The sequence below is a fragment of the Antrostomus carolinensis genome, unplaced genomic scaffold (assembly GCF_000700745.2).
Source record: "Antrostomus carolinensis isolate BGI_N321 unplaced genomic scaffold, ASM70074v2 scaffold12577, whole genome shotgun sequence".
Classification (NCBI taxonomy): Eukaryota; Metazoa; Chordata; class Aves; order Caprimulgiformes; family Caprimulgidae; genus Antrostomus; species Antrostomus carolinensis.
In genome coordinates, this window is record NW_010325396.1 from 42,248 (window position 1) to 62,672 (window position 20,425).

At 41.9% G+C, this 20,425-nt stretch overlaps 1 protein-coding gene across 1 annotated transcript in view; it reads right to left on the bottom strand.

The window, feature by feature from the left end:
* Positions 1 to 19,419, bottom strand: part of LOC104527469 (anthrax toxin receptor 1) — a gene marked incomplete at its 5' end in the record, with an annotated part of 44,464 nt that extends 25,045 nt beyond the window's left edge. Inside the window, 11 exons of the mRNA XM_010171193.2 lie at positions 3,825 to 3,903; positions 5,049 to 5,118; positions 7,437 to 7,535; positions 14,206 to 14,266; positions 14,374 to 14,454; positions 14,655 to 14,723; positions 14,848 to 14,927; positions 16,903 to 16,936; positions 17,032 to 17,113; positions 19,138 to 19,209; positions 19,348 to 19,419. Coding sequence (XP_010169495.1) covers positions 3,825 to 3,903; positions 5,049 to 5,118; positions 7,437 to 7,535; positions 14,206 to 14,266; positions 14,374 to 14,454; positions 14,655 to 14,723; positions 14,848 to 14,927; positions 16,903 to 16,936; positions 17,032 to 17,113; positions 19,138 to 19,209; positions 19,348 to 19,419 — 799 coding nt within the window. The remainder of the gene's footprint in view (positions 1 to 3,824; positions 3,904 to 5,048; positions 5,119 to 7,436; positions 7,536 to 14,205; positions 14,267 to 14,373; positions 14,455 to 14,654; positions 14,724 to 14,847; positions 14,928 to 16,902; positions 16,937 to 17,031; positions 17,114 to 19,137; positions 19,210 to 19,347) is intronic.
* Positions 19,420 to 20,425: the final 1,006 nt, after the last annotated feature.

Sequence of the window (20,425 nt, forward strand, 5' to 3'; positions counted from 1 at the left end):
AGAATTCAATGATATTCAAAATGGGAATATTGGAGCTCAGAGCTTATGGGTAACTGTTTGCATGTCAACACCACGTAGCAGAGCACAACTTAGACACTTAGCCTGATCAGCTCCCAAGCCTGCCTCTATTGCCTCAAACTGCACACAAAACCCCAGGCTGAGTAATTACGCAAACTAGTCCTTAATGCTGCTGGTTCTTCATATGCTTCCTAGGGCTGGTTTGACTGTTTTTAAACACATGCTGTAATTATGATCTTAGGCATGTCTAATTCTTACATTCCACCTATTTCTTTGCAGAGAATGGTAGGACTCTGGGGCTGGATAGCTAAGGGTCTACACACAAAATACAAATCTAATTTTCTTTCAAGTTACTAGAATCCAAAAAATTTCAAGTGATAACACTTGAAATTTGCTTTTCAGAGCAGCCAGGCAACCAAAGAGAATCACAGCTCTGATTTTCTTGGGTAAGTTTTGATGGATTCTTTGCACTTGGAGCATTTAATGTCAGTGTGTTCAGAAGAGGTATTAACTTTGTGTATTGCTTTTATGATTACAGGAAAGCAGGTCTTCATATGCTGTTTGGCCTCTGCAGAAGCACATGGCTTTTTGGAAATTAAACATTTATTGCAGATGGCAGCGGCATGCTGGGCCATGCTGTTTCCTTGGACTGCACTGGGCTCTGGGATGAGGTTAAGATTAGTGCTGGTGCTTCAGCCATTTCTTTTATACTGGGAAAAGAAACCTCTTCAGTGGTAGATTTTCTGAGTTTGAGAAGAGGTTCAATTCACCAGCAACAGGGGTACCAGAGAACAAGTGAAACCTTATAGCAAACTAGAGAAGAGCCTGGGACTAGGAAGATGTGAAAAGAGCTTGAAGAAAGGTCTGTGACTCAGGCTGAGGGAATAGAAGCTGGCTAGAGAGGAAGCTGCAAGAATTTCCAGAGAAGGACAGGTAGGAGGAAAAATGCAAAGACAGCAGATTCCAAAGAAGATCTATGGAGCATAAAGTCCATTAAATTCACCTTATTAAGTCTGAAACTGCTTGCTGAATTGCCATGACACCAGAAACTGATGCTTAGCCCCTTCTTAAAACAGGAGTTCCCTTCACTGCTCCTGGGTTTGTTTTCCCCTTTGACAATGAAAAGGCTGAGGGTGGAAAAGAAAGTACCAGCTGACAAGAGCTTTGCAAAGTCTGGGTGAAATCTTGAGTGGCCGGGTGGTACCTAGTTCCTTCTCAGGCCAAACCCTAGAGCTGTGAGGACTGACATGTTCAAGACGAGCCTAACACAACCACAGCTCCTACTCCACGCTTTTAGGCAGGTAGCCCAGTATCCCATATCTCCATGTCGCAGCATCACCATCCTTTCCACTGTTTTATAGCTTCTTGTTATATATGCAACAAATTGACTTGTTTTGGGATACACTATTTAGCTCATCTCATTCATTTGGTCAGGGAGCAGCTAAAAGCCAAGGTGGAGTGCTGTGACACGTGCCAGACCCCCTGCTCAAAGGGGTCTTCTAATGAAGACACACTGCCCAGATGCGTTCAGTGCTGCAGCCCCCCTCTCTGGCCCCATGTAGCACTAATGCCTCTGGAAAGTGGACACTTGGGTGGCATGAATACCCAGTGAAGTCAGTTTGCTGAGAAAAGGATGAGTAATCAAAGTCAAGCATAACTTCAAGAGGCTTTGCTGCACTCCTTAAAAACAAATCCAAGCACAGCACCAGTGCAGTGCATGAGCCACAGATGCACATATCACTCCTACTCTTACTCCAAACACATATTACCTGCTTGTTTTGCAGCCTTTGTTCCCAGGCGTTGCTTTTCCCATGCTAAGTGCTCATATAAATCGCTGAGACATTTGCCAGCAGCAGCGCAGGAGCTGCTGGCAGCAAGAAGCTAAAGAGTTTGCTTTTAATGATTACATATACAAAGCATTGTAGTGAAGCTGGACTTCAAAAAGGAAGTAGCAGACTTCATGCAGCTGAACAGAAATAAGCACAGGGATCACACAGAAGCTTTAGGAGTAAAATGAAGATACTTACTGTACAGAAAGGACAGAAGGGCCAGCTGGGGAGGAGAGCTGAGCAGGCCAGCTAACTGCCACCCACAGAAAAGGAAACAGGAGAGGAAAGGAAATGGAGGGAGTCTCTAAAACAAGAAGAGTGAAATCCATGAAATTAAGACAAAGTTGGAAACTGAACTGCTAGCCTCCCTGCTTATGCGGATGTAACTGGAGTGAGACAGTCTTTTTTTTGTACCAGCTGAGAATCAGGCTCCCTGCTTCCTTCACATTCAATCTGCAAGAGGCTGGTCAAACATTGTCAGATTGACAGGACTGGAGATTGGATTCCTCTCTTTATCCTAAGGCTACTAAGAGGAAAGCTTCCTCCGTCCATGTACTGACCTGTAGGAAGCCCAGCTAGAGCTAAAACTTCAGTCTTCATCAAAATAAACTGCATATGGGTAACTAAATGCACCAGTTAACACTTATGTTTCACTGCAGATTTGAAAGGTTTTATTGTACCTGAGATAGAAGAGAGGAATGAATGTTAAAGTATCAGTCTTCAGTGTAGAAAATTTGTAGGAAAGCTTTCAAAAAATAAAAATAATCAGGTGAAGCAGCAAACACATCTCTGCTAAACTCTGAGTCCCTGCATCCCAGACTGTTCCAGCAATCTGGTGTGAGATTTCCAAGCTTCATTGCTGAAAACATCAGAAAATCAGATTTGCACATTCCAGTCACTGCCTCTATCTTCATTCCTGCCCTTCTGTTCTGCAGCTGTCAAAAAGGCCAAAAATGATTACAAACCAATATGACAGCATTTGGCGTAGGCTATAAAAGTCCTTTGACACTAATAACAACAAAGCTCAACTTTGATACAAAGTGTTTGCTATCAGGTACTTCAGCAAGTGTTGTTTAGTCCATAAGCACAAGGACAAATTTTTAGCTACTGTACTTGCTTGCACCAACTATGGGCATTGCCTATTTTTACTTCAAGGCAAGAAAAATGACTGCTTATCTAGTTAGCTAGCTTCTTCATTTTGATTGTTTGATTCTAAAATCAGATTTTGATAAAGGATTACTTCTAGCTGTCGGTCCCTAACACTCCACCTGGGGATAGGTGGTCCTTTTGACCAGGAGATGCTCATATCACAGTCACTGCTGTCCCGCAGCAGCATGTTCTCCCTCAGCTGGGCTGAGCAGCAGCCTTTTATCAAGAAGCTCATCCCAGGATCTGAGGCTGCTATCTCTTTCTGGTCATCTCCCATGACATCAAGAGAAAAGCAACGAGCTCCTGTCACTAACACTGTAAAAATGCCTTAGCAAATCCTGACCTAGTAAATGCAAATTGTGGCGGTCTAAGAACAAATGCTGTAACCTCCAACCAAAAAGTAATTGTGCAAATTTAGAGGACCTTCCATGCTGTGCCCCTTCCAGATCCAAGTCCTGGCAGTTGCACCTTTCACCCCAGATCCCATAAGGGATCCCAAAGTTCAAGAGAGTGTTGCTTACTGATACTCCTTCCTTCATTTTCTCTTCTAGTCAGATCCTAGCTTTAAGGATCCCTTAAGGAATGGGCAGGGTGCCTTCTGTTGTAATTTTTTATTCAGTAAATCTATCATGATCTATGCATCATCAATAACAATTTAATCTTAACTAGCCCTGCTTATTTTTCAAAGAACTGCTGGGATACAGTCAATAACTGTGATGCAGAAGCTGTACAGAGCTCATGTTCACTCAAGGAAGCTTTGCCTGAAGAGCCACCGTCTCTTTCCAAGATCTCATGGTTTCTCTGTCAAGCCCCATTGCAATTACTTACACACTGTGTGCTGGTGATGCTGACAGAGCTGGAGATGAACGTTAGCCCGTTGTTCATGCTGACTTGTAGGAAAACCACCCTAAAGCACAAAACAGATGCACTTATTTTTAGTGTCATCTTTATACCCATTGTTCCCTTTATTCTGGCTGTGTTTTAGCCATTGGCTCGTGAACACACATGGATAAAATGTCCTGTTGAGTCAAGGCATTTTCATGGCTTCAGGTGCTTTACCTGCGTTTGTCTTTCTGCTTGCCCAGGAGCTATTCTTTTTATATTGGCTTAATTGAGTTGGGGCATATGCTCTTTATTAAAAAAACCCCATAACCTCCATCCCACCTGGGGCAAAGATCACTAGGACAGTGAGTTATAACAGACTCAGACATTTGCAATACTACCCTAGATAGCACAAGAAACTTTAAGTGGTTTTTGTTTTTTTTTAATTTAATCCCCTTCTGCAGCTTAAAGAGCCAGAATGTGTTTTAGTTTATACCCAAGTAAATCCAGAATATCTGCACTGAGATCAAGAGGTAAAAGCACTGAAATGACAGTGAAATTAAAGAAGAATCTGGCCCTAGCCATTCTCCAATATCAGAGAAATGGTCCGAGGAAAAAAACCAACAACACAACCAAACAAAATAACCCACAAAAAAACAACTTTCCCTCACCCACAAACAGGAAAGGGGAGGGAGGCATTCCCCCTCACCCCCAGTGAGCACCCACAAGGTAACCCAGCGGGATGGCAGGGCCCTGTGCCATGTCTCCCAGGAGTCTGCAGGATTACAACAGCTGAAAAATACCAAGACTAGCCAGAGAAGGGTGAAACACAGGAAGCAACATCTGCAACAGCAGCAAAAGAATTCAAGTTAAGAATCTCTTTTCAATCAAAATTAAAAGTCTGCCTGGAATTAAATTACTTTTTGTTCCGAAAAAAACAGGATATAGGAACAGAGGAGAAATCACCATTCTATGACATGGGACCATGGTCCAACAAGGCCTTTGGTTAAGCTATGCTAAAGATCCAACATTGAATAGAGGTATGCTGGCTCCTACTAGGAGAGGATTTGGCACAAAGGGGATGGAGGTAATCCTGCCACACACACACACACACACACAAAAATTTATCAGCTTCCCACTTTGGGCAAAACTCTGAGCCCTTGGCTCTGTACTAACATCCTCATCCAGAAGTCTCCTCTCTCTTGACATGTACTGGAAAGCAATACTTACTGTCCAGCATCTTCTATCACTGGGGCAGGACAAAGTAAGTAAGTATCGTGAACAAGGGTCGGCTTTTCATCTGAAAAGAAATTAATATAACTGTCAGGGATGAAAAAAAGAAATTGTCCCAAGCAGGCCACCCCCTGGAGAAGCAGTAACACCAATGAGAGCCACAGACAAATTCAGTATATAGGCAAGTACTGATATTCCCCAATGGTACTGATTACAAAGCCAAGTACTAGGATGACCATTCTTGTTGATGTCAGTATAACGTTCCCAGGCTAGAGATGCCACAGTTAAGAAATGGAAATATATCTCTGTTCCTGACACCAGTGATCAGACATTTTAAAGCCAGCTTTGAGCAATATTCCTCTTGTCTATCTGACAAGTCCATGCAAGCTCTACTCATACTGAATACTCTGACACCACAAATTAACTCAAGGGATCAAAAGTTTAGGGTTAAATTTTTGCCTACCTACTTCTAAACACACACACCCAGGAAAAGTCAGGGCTGCACTGTTTGAGCCCAGGGAAAAGGAAGGACAGAGATGAGGTAGAGCTGAAGTGAACGTCAGAGGAAAAAAAAAGAACACTGTGGCTGGTCATATACGGGAGACAGGCAGAGAGGGACCATAACTGATGTTACTGTGAGGACCTCTGCTGCACTAGCTGCTGCTTTTCCTGTCCTGAACCTCCCCTCTGTGGCAGTATTATCCAGAAACAGCCCATGTTCATAGAGGTCTGGTGCAGGCAGAGTCAAAAGCAGGGCCATAGGTGTTTTCCTGCCTCCCTGCACTTCGCTGTTCCAAGAGTCAGCAGTGCTAATCCTGCTGCTTTCAAAAACCACATCCAGAAAGCCAAATCCCATGAACACAGAGAGGAGGCTCAGCAGTAATCTCACAATATCACTCCACTAGATGTAAGCTGAGGTACAAGAGCTGACAACTCACTGCTGTGACCGCATCTTAGCTCCGAATGGCCCAAAGCAGCTAAGGTGCTAGTCCAGAGAAAGACTGGTTCACAAAATTCCAACCCAAGTGAATTAGGAGCTGGTAAAAGCTGACAGCTTAGTTAAACCTTAGAGGCTTGATTACTCTTTCTACTTAAGAAAAAAAAAAAATCACTCAAGCAACAGTTATGAACATTGTTCTTTAGTGCTTCACCCACCCCAAGCACACCTGAAGACAAAGCTCATTTCCTTCTTTTGGCAGAGATGAGACCATGGAAGTTATAGTGAAATGTTTTAGGGTCAGCCCAAGGGGGGGGAAAAAAAACAGTGAGCATATATCAGTGTCACATCATAACATCTGTTGCAGACCCAACCCAAGGAGAACACAGCACAAATGAGATGTGGAACTTGGGTAGTTTTCCTCTTGCATACTTCCAGGCCTGGGTCAGTACTCTCTGTGTGAAGTCCAGTCAAGGTGCCAGTACATTAGGGATGAGGAAGAAAAAAACCAAAAGCCTGTCTACATGGTAAACCACAAGAAACAAATCCCTGACAAAGGGCATCTGTAAGCGGAATGAGAGCGAGACCACCAGAGTTTATTTAATGCAGCCTCCACATGGGCAACTAGGATGGGAAATGAAGAAGCAATTCATGTGCTCCCTCTTGTAAGTGAATTCAGTGCAAGGGAAGGCACCAGTCTGACCACGACAGGATATGAAAGCCTCTACTGTGCTCAGCCAACAAGGGTAGCATACACAAAAAAGGAGCAAAGCTCCCCTCCCCATACTGTGCTTCATTCTGCCAGACATACACTGCTTCTTGGAAATAAGAGAGGACTGCTGAGAAACTGGGTGCTCAATCTTTTTTGGCCGTTCAGGCCTTTGCCTGGCTGCTGAGGCAGCAAACAAAAGATCCGGTTAAGCACAGCAATGACAGAGAGTTCCCACGTTACATGCGCGCTGCAATGAGACCAGCAACTGGCATCAGAGGAACAGAGCAGGCCTGGGAGGACCCTGCTTTATGGTGAGTGTGTCCTGAATTGGTGAATAAAGAGTCTGAAGACATCACCAGAGAATCGAGATAGCATTATTTCTTTTTACTGATGATGAACAATGGAATAGGGAGCAATTTTATTTCTCCCTCTTAAAAACTGACACCCAGTCCTCACTGGCTGTATGCATCACCCACGTGCACCATTACAGTGATGCTGAAATTCACTGTGCAGCAGCACACCCCGTGTAAGCCCTCATGACACAATGCCCACAGGTGACAGGACTGAGTAAAGATGCATTTCAAGCTTCAGTTAGATGCAGATCCCCACTCAGCTCCCCCTACATTCATTGCAAGGACTCCTCCAATGTGGACAAGAGGTGGACTGTGTCACCTCTGTCACTCATAAGGTGACACAGTCACATAGGGCACTGGAATCCACCAGCCTGCAAACTTACTGATAGTAAGGCTGTCGTTGAGCTTGAAGCTGCAGAGTACCTGGTCGATATTTCTTGCATAATAAAAGCCGTTGCCTCTTACCACAACTTGAAATGATTCTGTAAGTAAAAATACAGAAGAGTAATGAAAAATAATTCAGATGCAGTGTTTCCTTCCAGAGTGATCTGAATTACATGACAATGGCTGTTCTCTGCCCTATGCCTGAAACAAAACATTCACGTTGACACTAAATATTCAGCAGCAATGGTCAAGAGTGCTATAGTGGCACTGGTGCTTCACAGAGCAGCATTTGTCTCACAGTTGCTCTCACAAGCATCCCATTGACCCCCAGTGCCTTCATTAAAAATGTCACAGTAATACTGTGAGCCTGACATGGCTGATGTCACCTTATGGTTCCTCCATGGCTTTTGGGCCAGACACCTCTGGTAATCACAAGCAACAGTATTTCCTCCTATCTCCACAGCAGATTGCACTTGGGTTTCAGCAGCAGCTCTGTTCAGACAGATATAGACAAACAGGACTCCCTTCATAACCCTGCTGTGATTCAGAGAGGAAGCTCTGCATCTGGTACAAGTCCTGGAAAAAATACAGACTTTCAGTCCATACAAAAACTGGGCCTGTGCACAGCCCCATTAGCATCTGCTGCACATGGCAATAACTAAAGACCCAGGTGCTGCAATTTTCTTTGTGCTCTTCCCCCACACCCCTGCCCCAGCAGCAGAAACCAGCAGACCTTCCACATCAGACACACTGTCTGCTGGCCAGAGCAAGCACTCCTGAACCCGCCCATCAGCTTCTGTTGCTTCAGTCCTGATGGCAGGGCAAGGGGGGTGGGGGGGTGGGGGGAACCTGTGATTTTGGTCATTGCTGGGATAAGCAACTGTGATTTGTTCATTCAAGCAGGAAAAGCATTGTCAGTTTTTTCAGCTAACCCTTCAATGGTTTCACATCTGAATAAAGCAAATCTAGGAAGGCTGCTGTCAGAAGTGAGATCCCAACTGCACATGCCCTCCACTCTTGGCACCATGATCACATTGCAGTGCACTGAGCTTGCCCACATACTGAAAAATAACCCTCTGTTCGTTGCCAGAGAGATCAGTAAGGTGATCTGCTTGGCTGAGCATCTGCTGGGAATAGAAGTGTGTAGGAAGCAAGGGACAGAGACAAGTGGTGGTAGCATCAGGTGAGTTTATGTCTCTTATGAAACTCCCTCGAGTCAGTGTACTCAGGACAGTTAGAAACAGCAAAGGTAATTTGCAGAAGAAGGTATTAAGAAGTCTGGTTTGGTTTCTCAGCTTCTCCACAGTAAGCTTTTAAAATTATTTCTTAGTAACCTACATAGGTAACACTTCTCAGAGCTCTGATAACAGCAGAGCACAACTGTTTGTTGATCTTCCTTTTACTTTACACAGGTGGAGCCCACCACCCAGCCACAGTCTCCCTCCCCTTGGGGCCAGCCCGAATTGCCAAGCTAGGCAGAAGATACACAAGGAGGTGGAAGTGGCAAAGGAAAGCTCCCTCTAGGTGACAAAATGCATTGTAACTGCTACACTGACCCCAGAGACATCTTTAATGCAGGAAGGTGGAGAGACACATCACAAATTTGTTCTATGCCAAATGTGTTTTTGAAACTCCCTTTGACGGTATGCACAAGAAGCCATCTGACACCCACGGCACACAGCAAGGGAAAGCCCAGTTGTTATGCTTTCACACATTGATCTCCCACTTTATCTGAATCCTCCACAGCTCATAGAATCATAGACCTTAAAGATCATCTAGTAAAGATCATCTAGTTCCAACCCCCCTGCCATGAGCTGTTTATACCAGCCACTGAGCAGCTTTTGAGACCAACACAATACCAGGGGGATACCAACACAACACAGGACCGATTAATTTTCAAGCTACTCATAGAAAAGTAAGAATAAACTGCATAAAAGTTCCCCACTAGCAGCAGGTAAAACCATGAACAAGTCCACATGCGTTATCAATTATACTTTGACAAACATACTAAAAATTAGAAGAAAACAATGTTGATAGGATTGAGGGGAACAGTATCTAATTTTTAGTGATACAAGATCTAGCTTTTGATAACATTTCATATGATGCACTGCCACATTATTTATATGCTTTGGAGGAAGGACTTGTTATTACACTACATGAGGCCCAAAGGTGGCTGAAATACATATTCAGCTTAGTCTGCCTGCTCTTCACTATCAAGTTACTGCAAGGCAAGCTAGCATGAGGATGTAGAGTGCTTTAACTTTTCCATACAAACAGCTTGTTCTTGCCAAAACCACGTTCTCACTACGTTGAGTTCTATTGCAACTTCAGTGAGTTGGACAAAGGTACGGACATGTTACGATCAAGCACTGGAAACCCACGCCCTGGTTTTCCTCATGGTAACTTTCCCTTAGAGCAGTGCTCTGAACTGACACAGGCTGCAAGGCATATGGGAATCAGAGAAGATATTTTGGGAGGGGAAAAAGAAAATATTTACTGGAGTTCATATTAAAGTGAAACACATGCTTTGGCACTTTGCTGAAGAAAGATGATAAAATTTGAGACCTCATTGAGCACATCAAGAGCCAAACACACAAAGCCAGCATCAGAAGTTGGTCCTTTCTTTTAATGGAAGGGTTATACCTCCTGGGTTCCACTGAGGGTGGAGAGCACTTCTTTAAACAAATAAAAATAGACTGTAGGGCAGATTCAGCTGCTTCTTACTCCAGTAAGAATCTGGACTTTAAATCTGATTCATGCCTTGAGCCACTCCACATTTAATCCAGTTGATATGTTGAGAGTTATTCTTGATGAGCATCCCTTTGTTTGCCAGCAGAGCTCAGTCATGGCCAGCCCTGAGGGCAACCTGGCCTCTGCCCACCAGCCAGATCTACCTGCCTGGGACCACACCTTACTCTAGACTTGCTTGTAGCCAGCCCACTGCACAGTGATCTAAAGACTCAGCTAAGATAACTACTTTTTGTCTCTCAATTTTATACTATAAAAGTAGCTTGCTACACATGAAATTGCAGGTAGTTTATTTCACACCCCCCCACACCTCCTGAACAGATGGTCTTAAAAACAGCAACCCCAAAGGCTTAACTGATAGCTGTTGCCACAGTTTTAAAAAGAGGCAGCATGTAAGAGACTTTCAACACAAAACATTAAAGGTAAAAGTTACATCTAGAAGTTTAGTCTTGTCAAGATAGTTTACCTCTCCTGCCCTTGTTTCCACCACCACTGCCAGTCTGCAGTAACCCCTCCACCAACACATGCTGACAATACAGTCTCAATACCAGACTTGCATGGAAATTTAAACAGCTGGTACTGGATTTGGTTGTTGCTGTTAAGACCTCTGCCCCTTCGGATGCTCCGGAGCATTAGCGTGTTCTGGATGATGGTCTGTTGAAATGGCTAATTCCATTTAATTTTGCACCCTGGCTCTGGCTGCGTCCTTTTCTTCCTTAGTTACTGTCAGATTGTAGATTGCAGCTTTTGACAAGACAGTGAAGGGAAAAAGGTCAGCACTGAAATAACCAGGCAGCGCTGGCAGCGAGATGGTAGGTTGGAGCTGGTACGCGCTGGCTGCGCTGTCGGCTTCACTTCTGTGACTCTGATGAGAAGCTGACGGCTTGCATCCACACCTGGTGGTTGATGTGGCCAGTAGGATGCCACATCCAACAAAACCTTTCAATCACATCTGCGTACAGTAAGCGTAATCAAAGCAACGATGCTGTCAAACAGGATACGAGACTCCTCCAGTTTTGCACTGATAGCCTGTTTACAGGCTGTGTGTCTTGGTCACTTTAAATCAGAGGGAATGGGAAGGAACTAACTACCTTTCTCCACACTGAGGACGATAAATTTGCAGAGTCAAAAAGCATTAAGCACCAGATAGCTGTCATAATGGGACAAGATCAATTTGTAAATGGGCTTGCCAGATAGCTTCGTCAGAGTCCCACATGGAAACAGTTTCATCAGCAATTTACTGAACCTCTGGCAAGTCAAAAATGAAGCCAAGATCACCACTAATCACCAACAGAGTGGTAATTAGGAGTTGCAAGAACAGTTACAAGGAGTGGGTCAGAGTCTGCTCTAAGCCCTGATCACGACCGGCTTCCACTGAGCACCACAGAGCCCTCAAGATCTCATACCAGGTTCTAAAAATCAGTAATAAAGCTAAATAAAAGCCAAACTGATTATCACCTCCTCACTCAGGTAAGTTTAATACAAAAAGCACAGAAAGAGACGCATTTCAAGGCTGTAAACAAGCAACCTTTTTTGCTGGAGAATGTGATAATATATCGCAGTCTTCCAAAAGCTCTACTATTTTTCAATAAAAATTTTGAAATGCAAAATTCAATTACATATTTTTTTTAAAAAAAAGAAATCAAAATTCCTAACTTACAAAAAATGAGGAGGAATGTTGCATTTTTAGAAAACGTTATGTTCTAATTTTTAGCCAGCTCTAAGTGCAGGTGTTTATATAAGATTCGGTAGCTAAATTTCTTACCTATATGATATCAGTAAACTACATTAGTTATTACTTAAATTTAAAACGCATTAAAATTCTGAATTACCTCATAGGCTTCAGTATTTTCTGCATTAAAGTCCAAATAAAGTACATTACATAATAGAGTAGAACTATATCTGACTGTCCGGTGAACTGGATTCAGGATCTGGATTCACACTACCATGAAAAATGTTGCTCAATCCCAGGAGAATCCCTTCAGGAGACAGTGGTGGACATAGCTATACAGATGAACCTCTGGGTAATGTAAGTGGAATAATAAAGGATAATAAAGGCAAGCACAAGTGTAAATATTTGCGGCTTCATGCCGTAAAACCTCAGCTAAGGCTTGCAGGACTAGACTCATAATAAAAGCTGTTACAGGCCAGATTCTAGGTGCTGAAGACTGTTTAACAGGACAGTATGCACCATTCGGAGCTGTAGTTTTGGCTTCCTCCTATTTTCAAGCCTCCTGCTGCTATAAGCAAACCATCAAGCACGCAAGATCCAAGTCTTCGTGCCCTGGTGATTCAGCACCACACTGCACTGTCTGCCAGCCTTTGCTGGATGGCTTTGTCAACAGGGACAGAACAAACCTCAGAATTTAAGTGAAACAAGTGCTGGTATTTTGCTGAATCAGCAGCAATACACAGAAACTGGTTCTGCCTGATTTATATTGGTCTTATTTGAAAGCCACAAACACAATGAAAAGCTTTTACAGATGTGAATAATGCAACTTTTTTTTTTTTTTTTCAAAGGAGGGCAAACTATTTTTAAGTGAACTTGTGTATTTTTAATCATGATTATGATAAAATAGTTACTTAGCAAGCCTGGCAAAAAATGAAGTGATTTGAATTCATGAATCAAAGATTCCTTTAAAAAAAAAAAAAAAATTACTCTTGCTGAAATATATCCATTTTTGAAAAGTAAATATTTTTTTGAAACTTTATTTTCTCAAATACTTTAGAAAGATATTTTCAAATTTCCATTTGAAAAATATGGTTTCAAATTCAACTTTCCAATATTAACATTGTTCCAAACAATTACAAGAACACTACTGAAATCCCTCATGTAGCTAAATGCAAATTTGTTGAACAGGAAAGCCTGCAACAAGCTATTGAACAAAAAAATTGCCCAGTATACAAGCAGCAAGGAAAAAAATGAAAGAATGTATTACTATGAAATAAAAAAACCTTTTAAGTACCAAAGCTTTAAAATTATTTTTTATAAACTCCACAAAGATATTTTTAAAAATAAAATAGTTCCTTTTTTAAGTTTTCCACAGACAAGATTTTATCACAAACATCAAAAGACACAAGGACATTTCATTTTAAATTTAAGTACTCATGGCAAGACCATATTGCAATTAATGTGGAAATTAAGAGTGAACAATTTCTCTTTTCTATGATATTTACTAGATTTTTCCTATTTTTCTCTGTTTTCAAGGTCAGCTTTCATGCATCATTTCTATTTTATTTTTATCTGCTCATTTTTACAGTGTATAAGGAAATGAATACAAGACAGTAACATCAGATCTAAATAACCATGCTGTAAAGTCTACCTTCCAGCAAACTTACGGTGTCACTCCTACACTGCTGCAATAGCCTCTTTACTTAAGAGACAAAAACACAGCAAGTGAATTGCTAATGTAAACTAGAACAAATCCATGTTAAATACACTAGACATGAAAAGCATGAAATTATCAACAGCTCCTCTGGGGATTTTTCACGTTTACCATATACACTAACAGTTCTTTCATTGCAAATAAGCAAAAGATTAGTACTTTGGAAAAAACATCAGGTATCTGGCCTATGCAGTTAATTATATCTGGTTCAATAAATCTGAAATTCTGTGAATGTTTTGCAAAATCTTGTTCTAACTGCTGACGAGTCCTAGCAGATCCCAGGAACGCAGTCTTTCCAGACATTTGTGAGATGTCGCCTTTAGACCCTAAGCCACCTCTGGCAGTCTGACTTTATACCACTTCTCTGGGATATTTTGAAAAGCAGTATCCCCCATTCCCTGAGTGCTACCTCAGCCCACTCTCCAAGCTGGCATTCAGATGCAGCAGCTATGTGTTTGCCAGCACCACTTTTTTTTTTCTCAAGCTGAGAAGGGACACACAGAGTTGTAGCCATGGCCTGAGGGGACCCTCTAACACATCCACGGGCTTCAGTTCTGATCCCACATTAGCTACTTACTGACATTTCATCATTGTCATTCATTTGCCTTATCACCCTGTTCTTGTGGAAACTTACCTCCTGCACAAACACTCGATGGTTCAGCCGCTAGGATCTCAATGCAAGATTTCTTGAGAATCTAAAAGATTTAGATAATGGCATTTTTGGCAATCAATCATTTTTATCTATGCTTTATCAATCCAGGAAAGGGTGCCCCTTTTCTGGGTCTCAGAATAGCCAACTTACTGAATCAATGGTTCCTCTTAGGGCATAAAAGCCTCCCGTAACTGGAAAAACATGATCGATGCTGTCAGCAATTGTTGACAGCTGCAAAGAAAGATAATCATAAATCATGAGGAAAACAAAATTACAGTGAACAAAACTGGGCCCTTTCATACTTGCTAAAAGACATCATACTGACATGAAATGATTTATGCCTCAAGTGATTAAATAAATGCCTTCATCTGATGCTGTTACTTGTGCAGTAGTCTAACAGAAAAACAAAACAAGAAAGCAAGCAAAGTTACCTGAGTTTCATTGAAATCTTTCACTCCAACACAATAAACAATAGCTCCAAAGCTTCTGGCTCTGTTGGCCTAAATTAAAAAAAAAAAAAAAAAAAAATTGCCATTAATGCAAAGCCATATAATCAGTGGAGGCAACAGTGAACACCTACAGGTTTGACATAAGATGGTTTGGGTAAACGTGAAGGTGACTTACTTCTTGTTCTGCATAATAAAACTGAACATCTTGCAATTCTCCATCCGTCAGAGCAATAATCACACTAGCGGTCCGAACTCCTACATGGAGAATAGTTAACAGATTGCGTATGTATGACACAAGATTCAGCAATGAAAATAAAGTTTGAAGTGAGGTATTCCTTTTTGCTGACAAAAAAAACCTGCAGAACTGTCAGGCCAGACTCTCAGCCTGATTTGTATGGACTTTATCTGAGATTTAGCAGCTGAAGGTCAGACGTGTAACAGCACGCAATAAACCAAAACCCGTACACCTTCACAAGCATCACTGAAGGGGAAGTACTGCCCTAACAAGGTCCATGCACAAACTTCTCTGTTCTGTGTAAAATATAGCACCTACCGAGATTGCATCTAGAGTCTTTATGGGGACAATTAGCAAAAGGGATCCTGGCAGAGAGGGAGAGGTTTCCCCCTTCTCTTGACAAACATGTCTCTACACCGACCTTGCCCCAAGACTAAGAGATACCCCTGCAAAAGGAGCTTTCCTGCCATCCTACCTTCCCCTCCAGCACTTTCAAAGAGCAACCCCACTGAACATGGCATGAAATGTGCTTCTACAGCACGGTCAGTCCTACACTTCTCAAGCAATAAGAGCTGTCAGTGAAGTTCATAAGAATTTTGAGTGTGTGAAAACCTTAAAATCAGGTCCATTGGAGAAAATTCACATCTTGTGACAAGACATTTCATATCCCACCTAAGCTTAAGTGAAAAGGTTGCACAGACTTTGTACAGCTATATACGTAATGCAGTATAGAATACAATCTACCTAAAAAGATGCAACTTGTTAACAACACTAAACCAAATTAATATGCAAACTATGGTTCAATCAACCATTCTGCATCCATAGTTCTTAAGCAAAGTAACTAATACGCATACATCTTACTTTCAGGGAAGTATTTGTTATTTTTTCAAAATAATCTGTTACAGTTTCAAGTGTCCTTCCCCATACTGTCTGAAATTAAAGACTGATTAGTTCTGACAGGTTTCTTATGCCATGCAGTCCTTCCCATGTCATGTCAGACACAGACATAAATCTTAAAAAAAATGACCTGGACCTTAGGGGGAAAAAATAGCTTGGATTCCCATATTCCTTTTTTTTTTTTTTTTTTTTCCTGCCCAGCATGCTTAAAAAAAGCTGAAAAACTGAAGATCTTATTTTGTTTTCTTTTGAACACTTGTTCCTTCCCTGCTATTTCAGCTTACAAATCTAGATCTCATCTACTCCTTTTTCCTTCCTAATCAACTTAGAGAATAGTTGATTAGTTCTTAGCTACACGTTATGAAAAGATAAATCAGTTTTCAGCTGGACTCTTCAGGACTCTTGATTTCATTGGCAAAAGTGTCTGAGAAGCCACGCAGAGTTGCTGCTGAAGACTCTACACCCGCAGCCTATTTTAATAAAAAGGCACTGACCCATTTCTCCATCTTCCAAAGAGACCATCAGCTCACAAACGATAACAACCTGAAACCAGGGTATAAACCAGGCAAAGAGTGTTCAGTTTAACTAATTAGGCCTTCTTTTGGCACAGATAAAAACCACAAATACATTTCCCTCTTGAAATTTAGTGAAAAATTTGCATTTTACAAACTCAGAATCTGACCCCAAATCACTCACGCTGATGCAAAAATCTCAGCTGATTGCATTCATAGCTACACTAATGAGAATGAGGACTAGGGCACAGGAGGCAGACAGGGCTGAGTGTGTCGGGACAGAAGGGTGCAGGAAAATCTGATGTTCCTGTCCCCTGGGTACGGCGTAGGCAGTTCTGGCTGTAATGCTTTGGTCTGTATTCTGCACTGGGTCAGATGTGCAATTGTACTGGTCTGCTCTGGTCTTAATAAACCATGAATCATGCATTTAAAAGTAGAGCTGTAGTCAAAATGGAATGCGGTGATTGTGTAACATCAATTCCTTCTCCAACACTTCTCTTGGCGAGTTTACTGCAGGTCATATAAAGAACTATCACCCCTGTCTTTTCAGGGCAGGTATATAACATGAGTGATATACAATGCCTACCTCCATAGGTTTCGTGGTAAATCTGCTCATTTGCCTGCAACAAAGTGTAAAACATTGTTAGCTCTTAAGAGCAGCAGCAAGCAAAGTTTGTATGTGTAAATCAAAGAAAGGAGGTACTGTGATGTGTACCCTTTTAAATCCTTCATGCATGAACGTGTCTCCTCCAGGCACTTCATACTGAAGAATGTCGAGCCCTCGTCTTATGGCTTCCCTTTGGATAAGAAAAAACAGGAGAAGACAATTTTATTGAAAGTTCTGGTTTGTTCTGTTGAGATATTCCTGTACCACAGCTAGATTATGCACCCTGTCAGTACCCTGCACAGAGTGCATACACACCAGCTAAAACACTGGTAAACCCAAGACTTTTAAAAAACCTCAATTTTTCAGCCAAGCAACTATGGGAGCACAAAACTGGACCATATAGTACAATGTTAGGGCTAAGACATTTTAAGGGTACAATTCTGTCTCTGCTCCCTCATTCTGGTACACTGTCAGGCAGGATAAGATTGAATGAAAGCAAATGTCAGATATTAAACTCTGACAGACTGCAGATGGAATGAGAATTTTAAAACTTATGACCCTATCATGAAAAGGAGACAAATAAAAACTCGGTATTCCATCAATCATCAGGACAGCTGGGATGAGGACTTTTCCATTACAAAGACAGAGGCCAAAAGATAAGAGAATGGGATGGGAATGATGAGAATTTCCTATCCTGGATCAGGCACTGATCTCTTCTTGGGCCCTGGTAAGAGATGGACTTTGGTACCATGATCCCTGTTGCATAGCATCTTGCTCCACAAACATGTTAGTCAAGAGAATCACTCAGGGAAATTAATAATTTAATTGATCACTAATATAGCCTGATCCTTAGCAAAGTTTTCATATATTAATGGAACACAAATTAAGGCCAAGTCACAAAACAAATATTCAGCAGACAAGATGCAGGAAGTCCAAACGTCAACCCCAGTTGCTATGGGGCATCCTTTTTTAAAAAAGATAGTGCCAGCTTCTCTAAGCTACATTTTGCAGCTGAGCATTTTAGGCAGCACAACCCCGGTAACAGAGGAAACAGGAGTCTATGGGGAATGAAGGTAAAATCAGGAGTTGTGACTGGGGATGTCCTTCGGACAAAAAGCACATTTTTACGCTTTCAAAGTATAAAATGAGCTGAAAAGGCATACACAGCAATCCATACAGAGCACAGGAGTTCAGGACAGGGAACATTCTAATACCATGTTCAACACACTGCCACAGGGCTCCTGTCTACTTTCCACCTTGCAAAGAGCAAATCCACCTGGGACAAGTAAGCAAGTTTGAGCTCTGTCACCAAGATACAAGATGGAGACCTGAGCCCAAACTCAGTGGAGCCAGCAGAAAAGCAAGACCCTTGATGTGGATTCTGGCTTTGGATGAAGCCCTGGAGTACAAAACAGCGTGGGGTTTGTTCCATTCTACTGAAGCTGTCTCACACAAACGGAAGCAGTAGCAAAGCAAGGGCTTTAAGCTGAAATTAAAAGGAAAATACTTAGAAACACCTCTGTGACAGGAATTTCCGCGTGTGAGGCAAATTTTGTTTTGTTTTAAGGTTTTTTTGTTGTTGATGGTTTTTTTGAGGGGGTTTTTTGTGTGGTTTTGAAAAAAGGATTTGGTTATAAAGGTGGCAACAAGAACTTTGCTCCAGCCTCAGACTCTCTTTTTCTTAAGAAGCCTGTCACTCGGCTGCACAGCCACCTCTGGCACAGGTGCTGCATGCAGACAGCCCAGGAGAGAGGTGCGACAGCCTGGCAAGGCAGTGATCCAGCACTGGGTATGACCAGCTGCTGGCATGGAGTTTAGGGCTTCAGGCCACTTCAAAGGGCACTGCGAGAGTTTTATACAGTCTTTTGCTCATCAACTCAGGGTCTGAGATCTCCTGCACATAAACTGCCCTTATTTGGGTAGTTGAAGACAGCAAGAATGTACATGAATCCTTGACTGAAAACAGTTTCTCCCTGAAATAATGCAAGAAAGAACAGACAGTCTGGTACTGCCTTTATCTTATAAGGCTGAAAAAATGGTGCTGGGAGACCCAAAGGCCTTCTAAACCCTCTTCCAGTTGGGAACAGTGGAAAAGATTTCAGTTAGTGCCACACTGGGAACCAAGACAGAGCTCTGAATCCTGGTTTTGGGGCCACTCGTGGCTTAAGAAGAAAGATGGAGAGTATTTCTGGATGAAAGTTGTGGAGTACTTGCCTGTTTTCTGTTAGTTTCATGACTGTAGTGCCTCGTGAAGAAAAAACAATGAAAGACATCCGCAACATTGGACTGAAACAGAAGAACAAGCCAGATCCACATCACAGACAAATTACTTCAGCAGATTTTCATTTGCTAAGAAACAGTGAATGAAAAAAAAAAAAAGTTTTATATATATAAAATTAAAATATCATCTTAAGAAAACTTTACCTTATGAACTTCTCAGCTAGGCTTTCCACAAAAGAGTAAATCTCTGTCCAATGATTTCTGACACTTCCAGACCTGCATACAAAACATAGTTTATTACATTCATCTTATTTCACAGCAAAATTCCTTGTTCCACTCCAAACTTTAAGCCTGGGCTACTCCAAAGGTAGTTAGGGACACAACTTCCCTAATGGCCTATTGAGATGAGGCAGCTGACTCTGTTGAGGCTTCTACAGCAGTTGTGTTAGAAGCTGTAACAGGAACGATCACAACAAAACCCACTGACTCAAAGAGAAGTAGAGAGAGCTCTGAAATGTTTTACCATACAATTCTGAAATAAGTTCAGTAACTCTTCCATCTGTTGTTTTTTTCTTTTATAACATAAAACATAAATATTTTCTTCTAGTTTAATTAATTTGATTTGACTTCACTAAATCATCTGCTAGCAGATTATTTACTTTCCTGAAGCATAGCTCTGCCCTTGCAGCCACACAGAAAGTCTTGACTGATCTCCTATTATCCCAGAACGCGTGGGAGAATGTTTCCATGAATTACTGTTTGTTTCAAAAGAGAAAGCTTTTGAAGTAGTTCCGAAGGGAAAGGCAGTGCTCGTAGCTAATTTGCTGGAATAGCATTCTGGACAGTCAATCCCTGGCTCCCTTACAGATTTCTTGTGAAAATTTGGGCAACTTAGTTATGTGCACAAACTTACACATTTGTGCTGCCATTCCCAATATACAAAACTGCATTACTGGTACTCCCTGGCTTTTTTTCTGCTTTGTGCTACATTCTCAGGGACCCCACAGCCTGGTGGGACTCGGACCTCAAACACAGCTTTGCATGCAGCAACTCTACAGTAAATGATAGGTGATTTCTACCATTTGGATCTATGCCACACACTTTCAAGCCTTTAAAAAGGCTACAGTAAAGCATGAGAAGTCAATGACTTATAAAGCCCTCCCTAGGACTGTGGTGTTTATGAAAGAACAGCTCATTCACTTTCCTTGCCAGGCCAAGTCATATATCAGACATGTTAGGCAGAAGGATAAATAAAACGACAGCACATACAGAAGCACAGCAG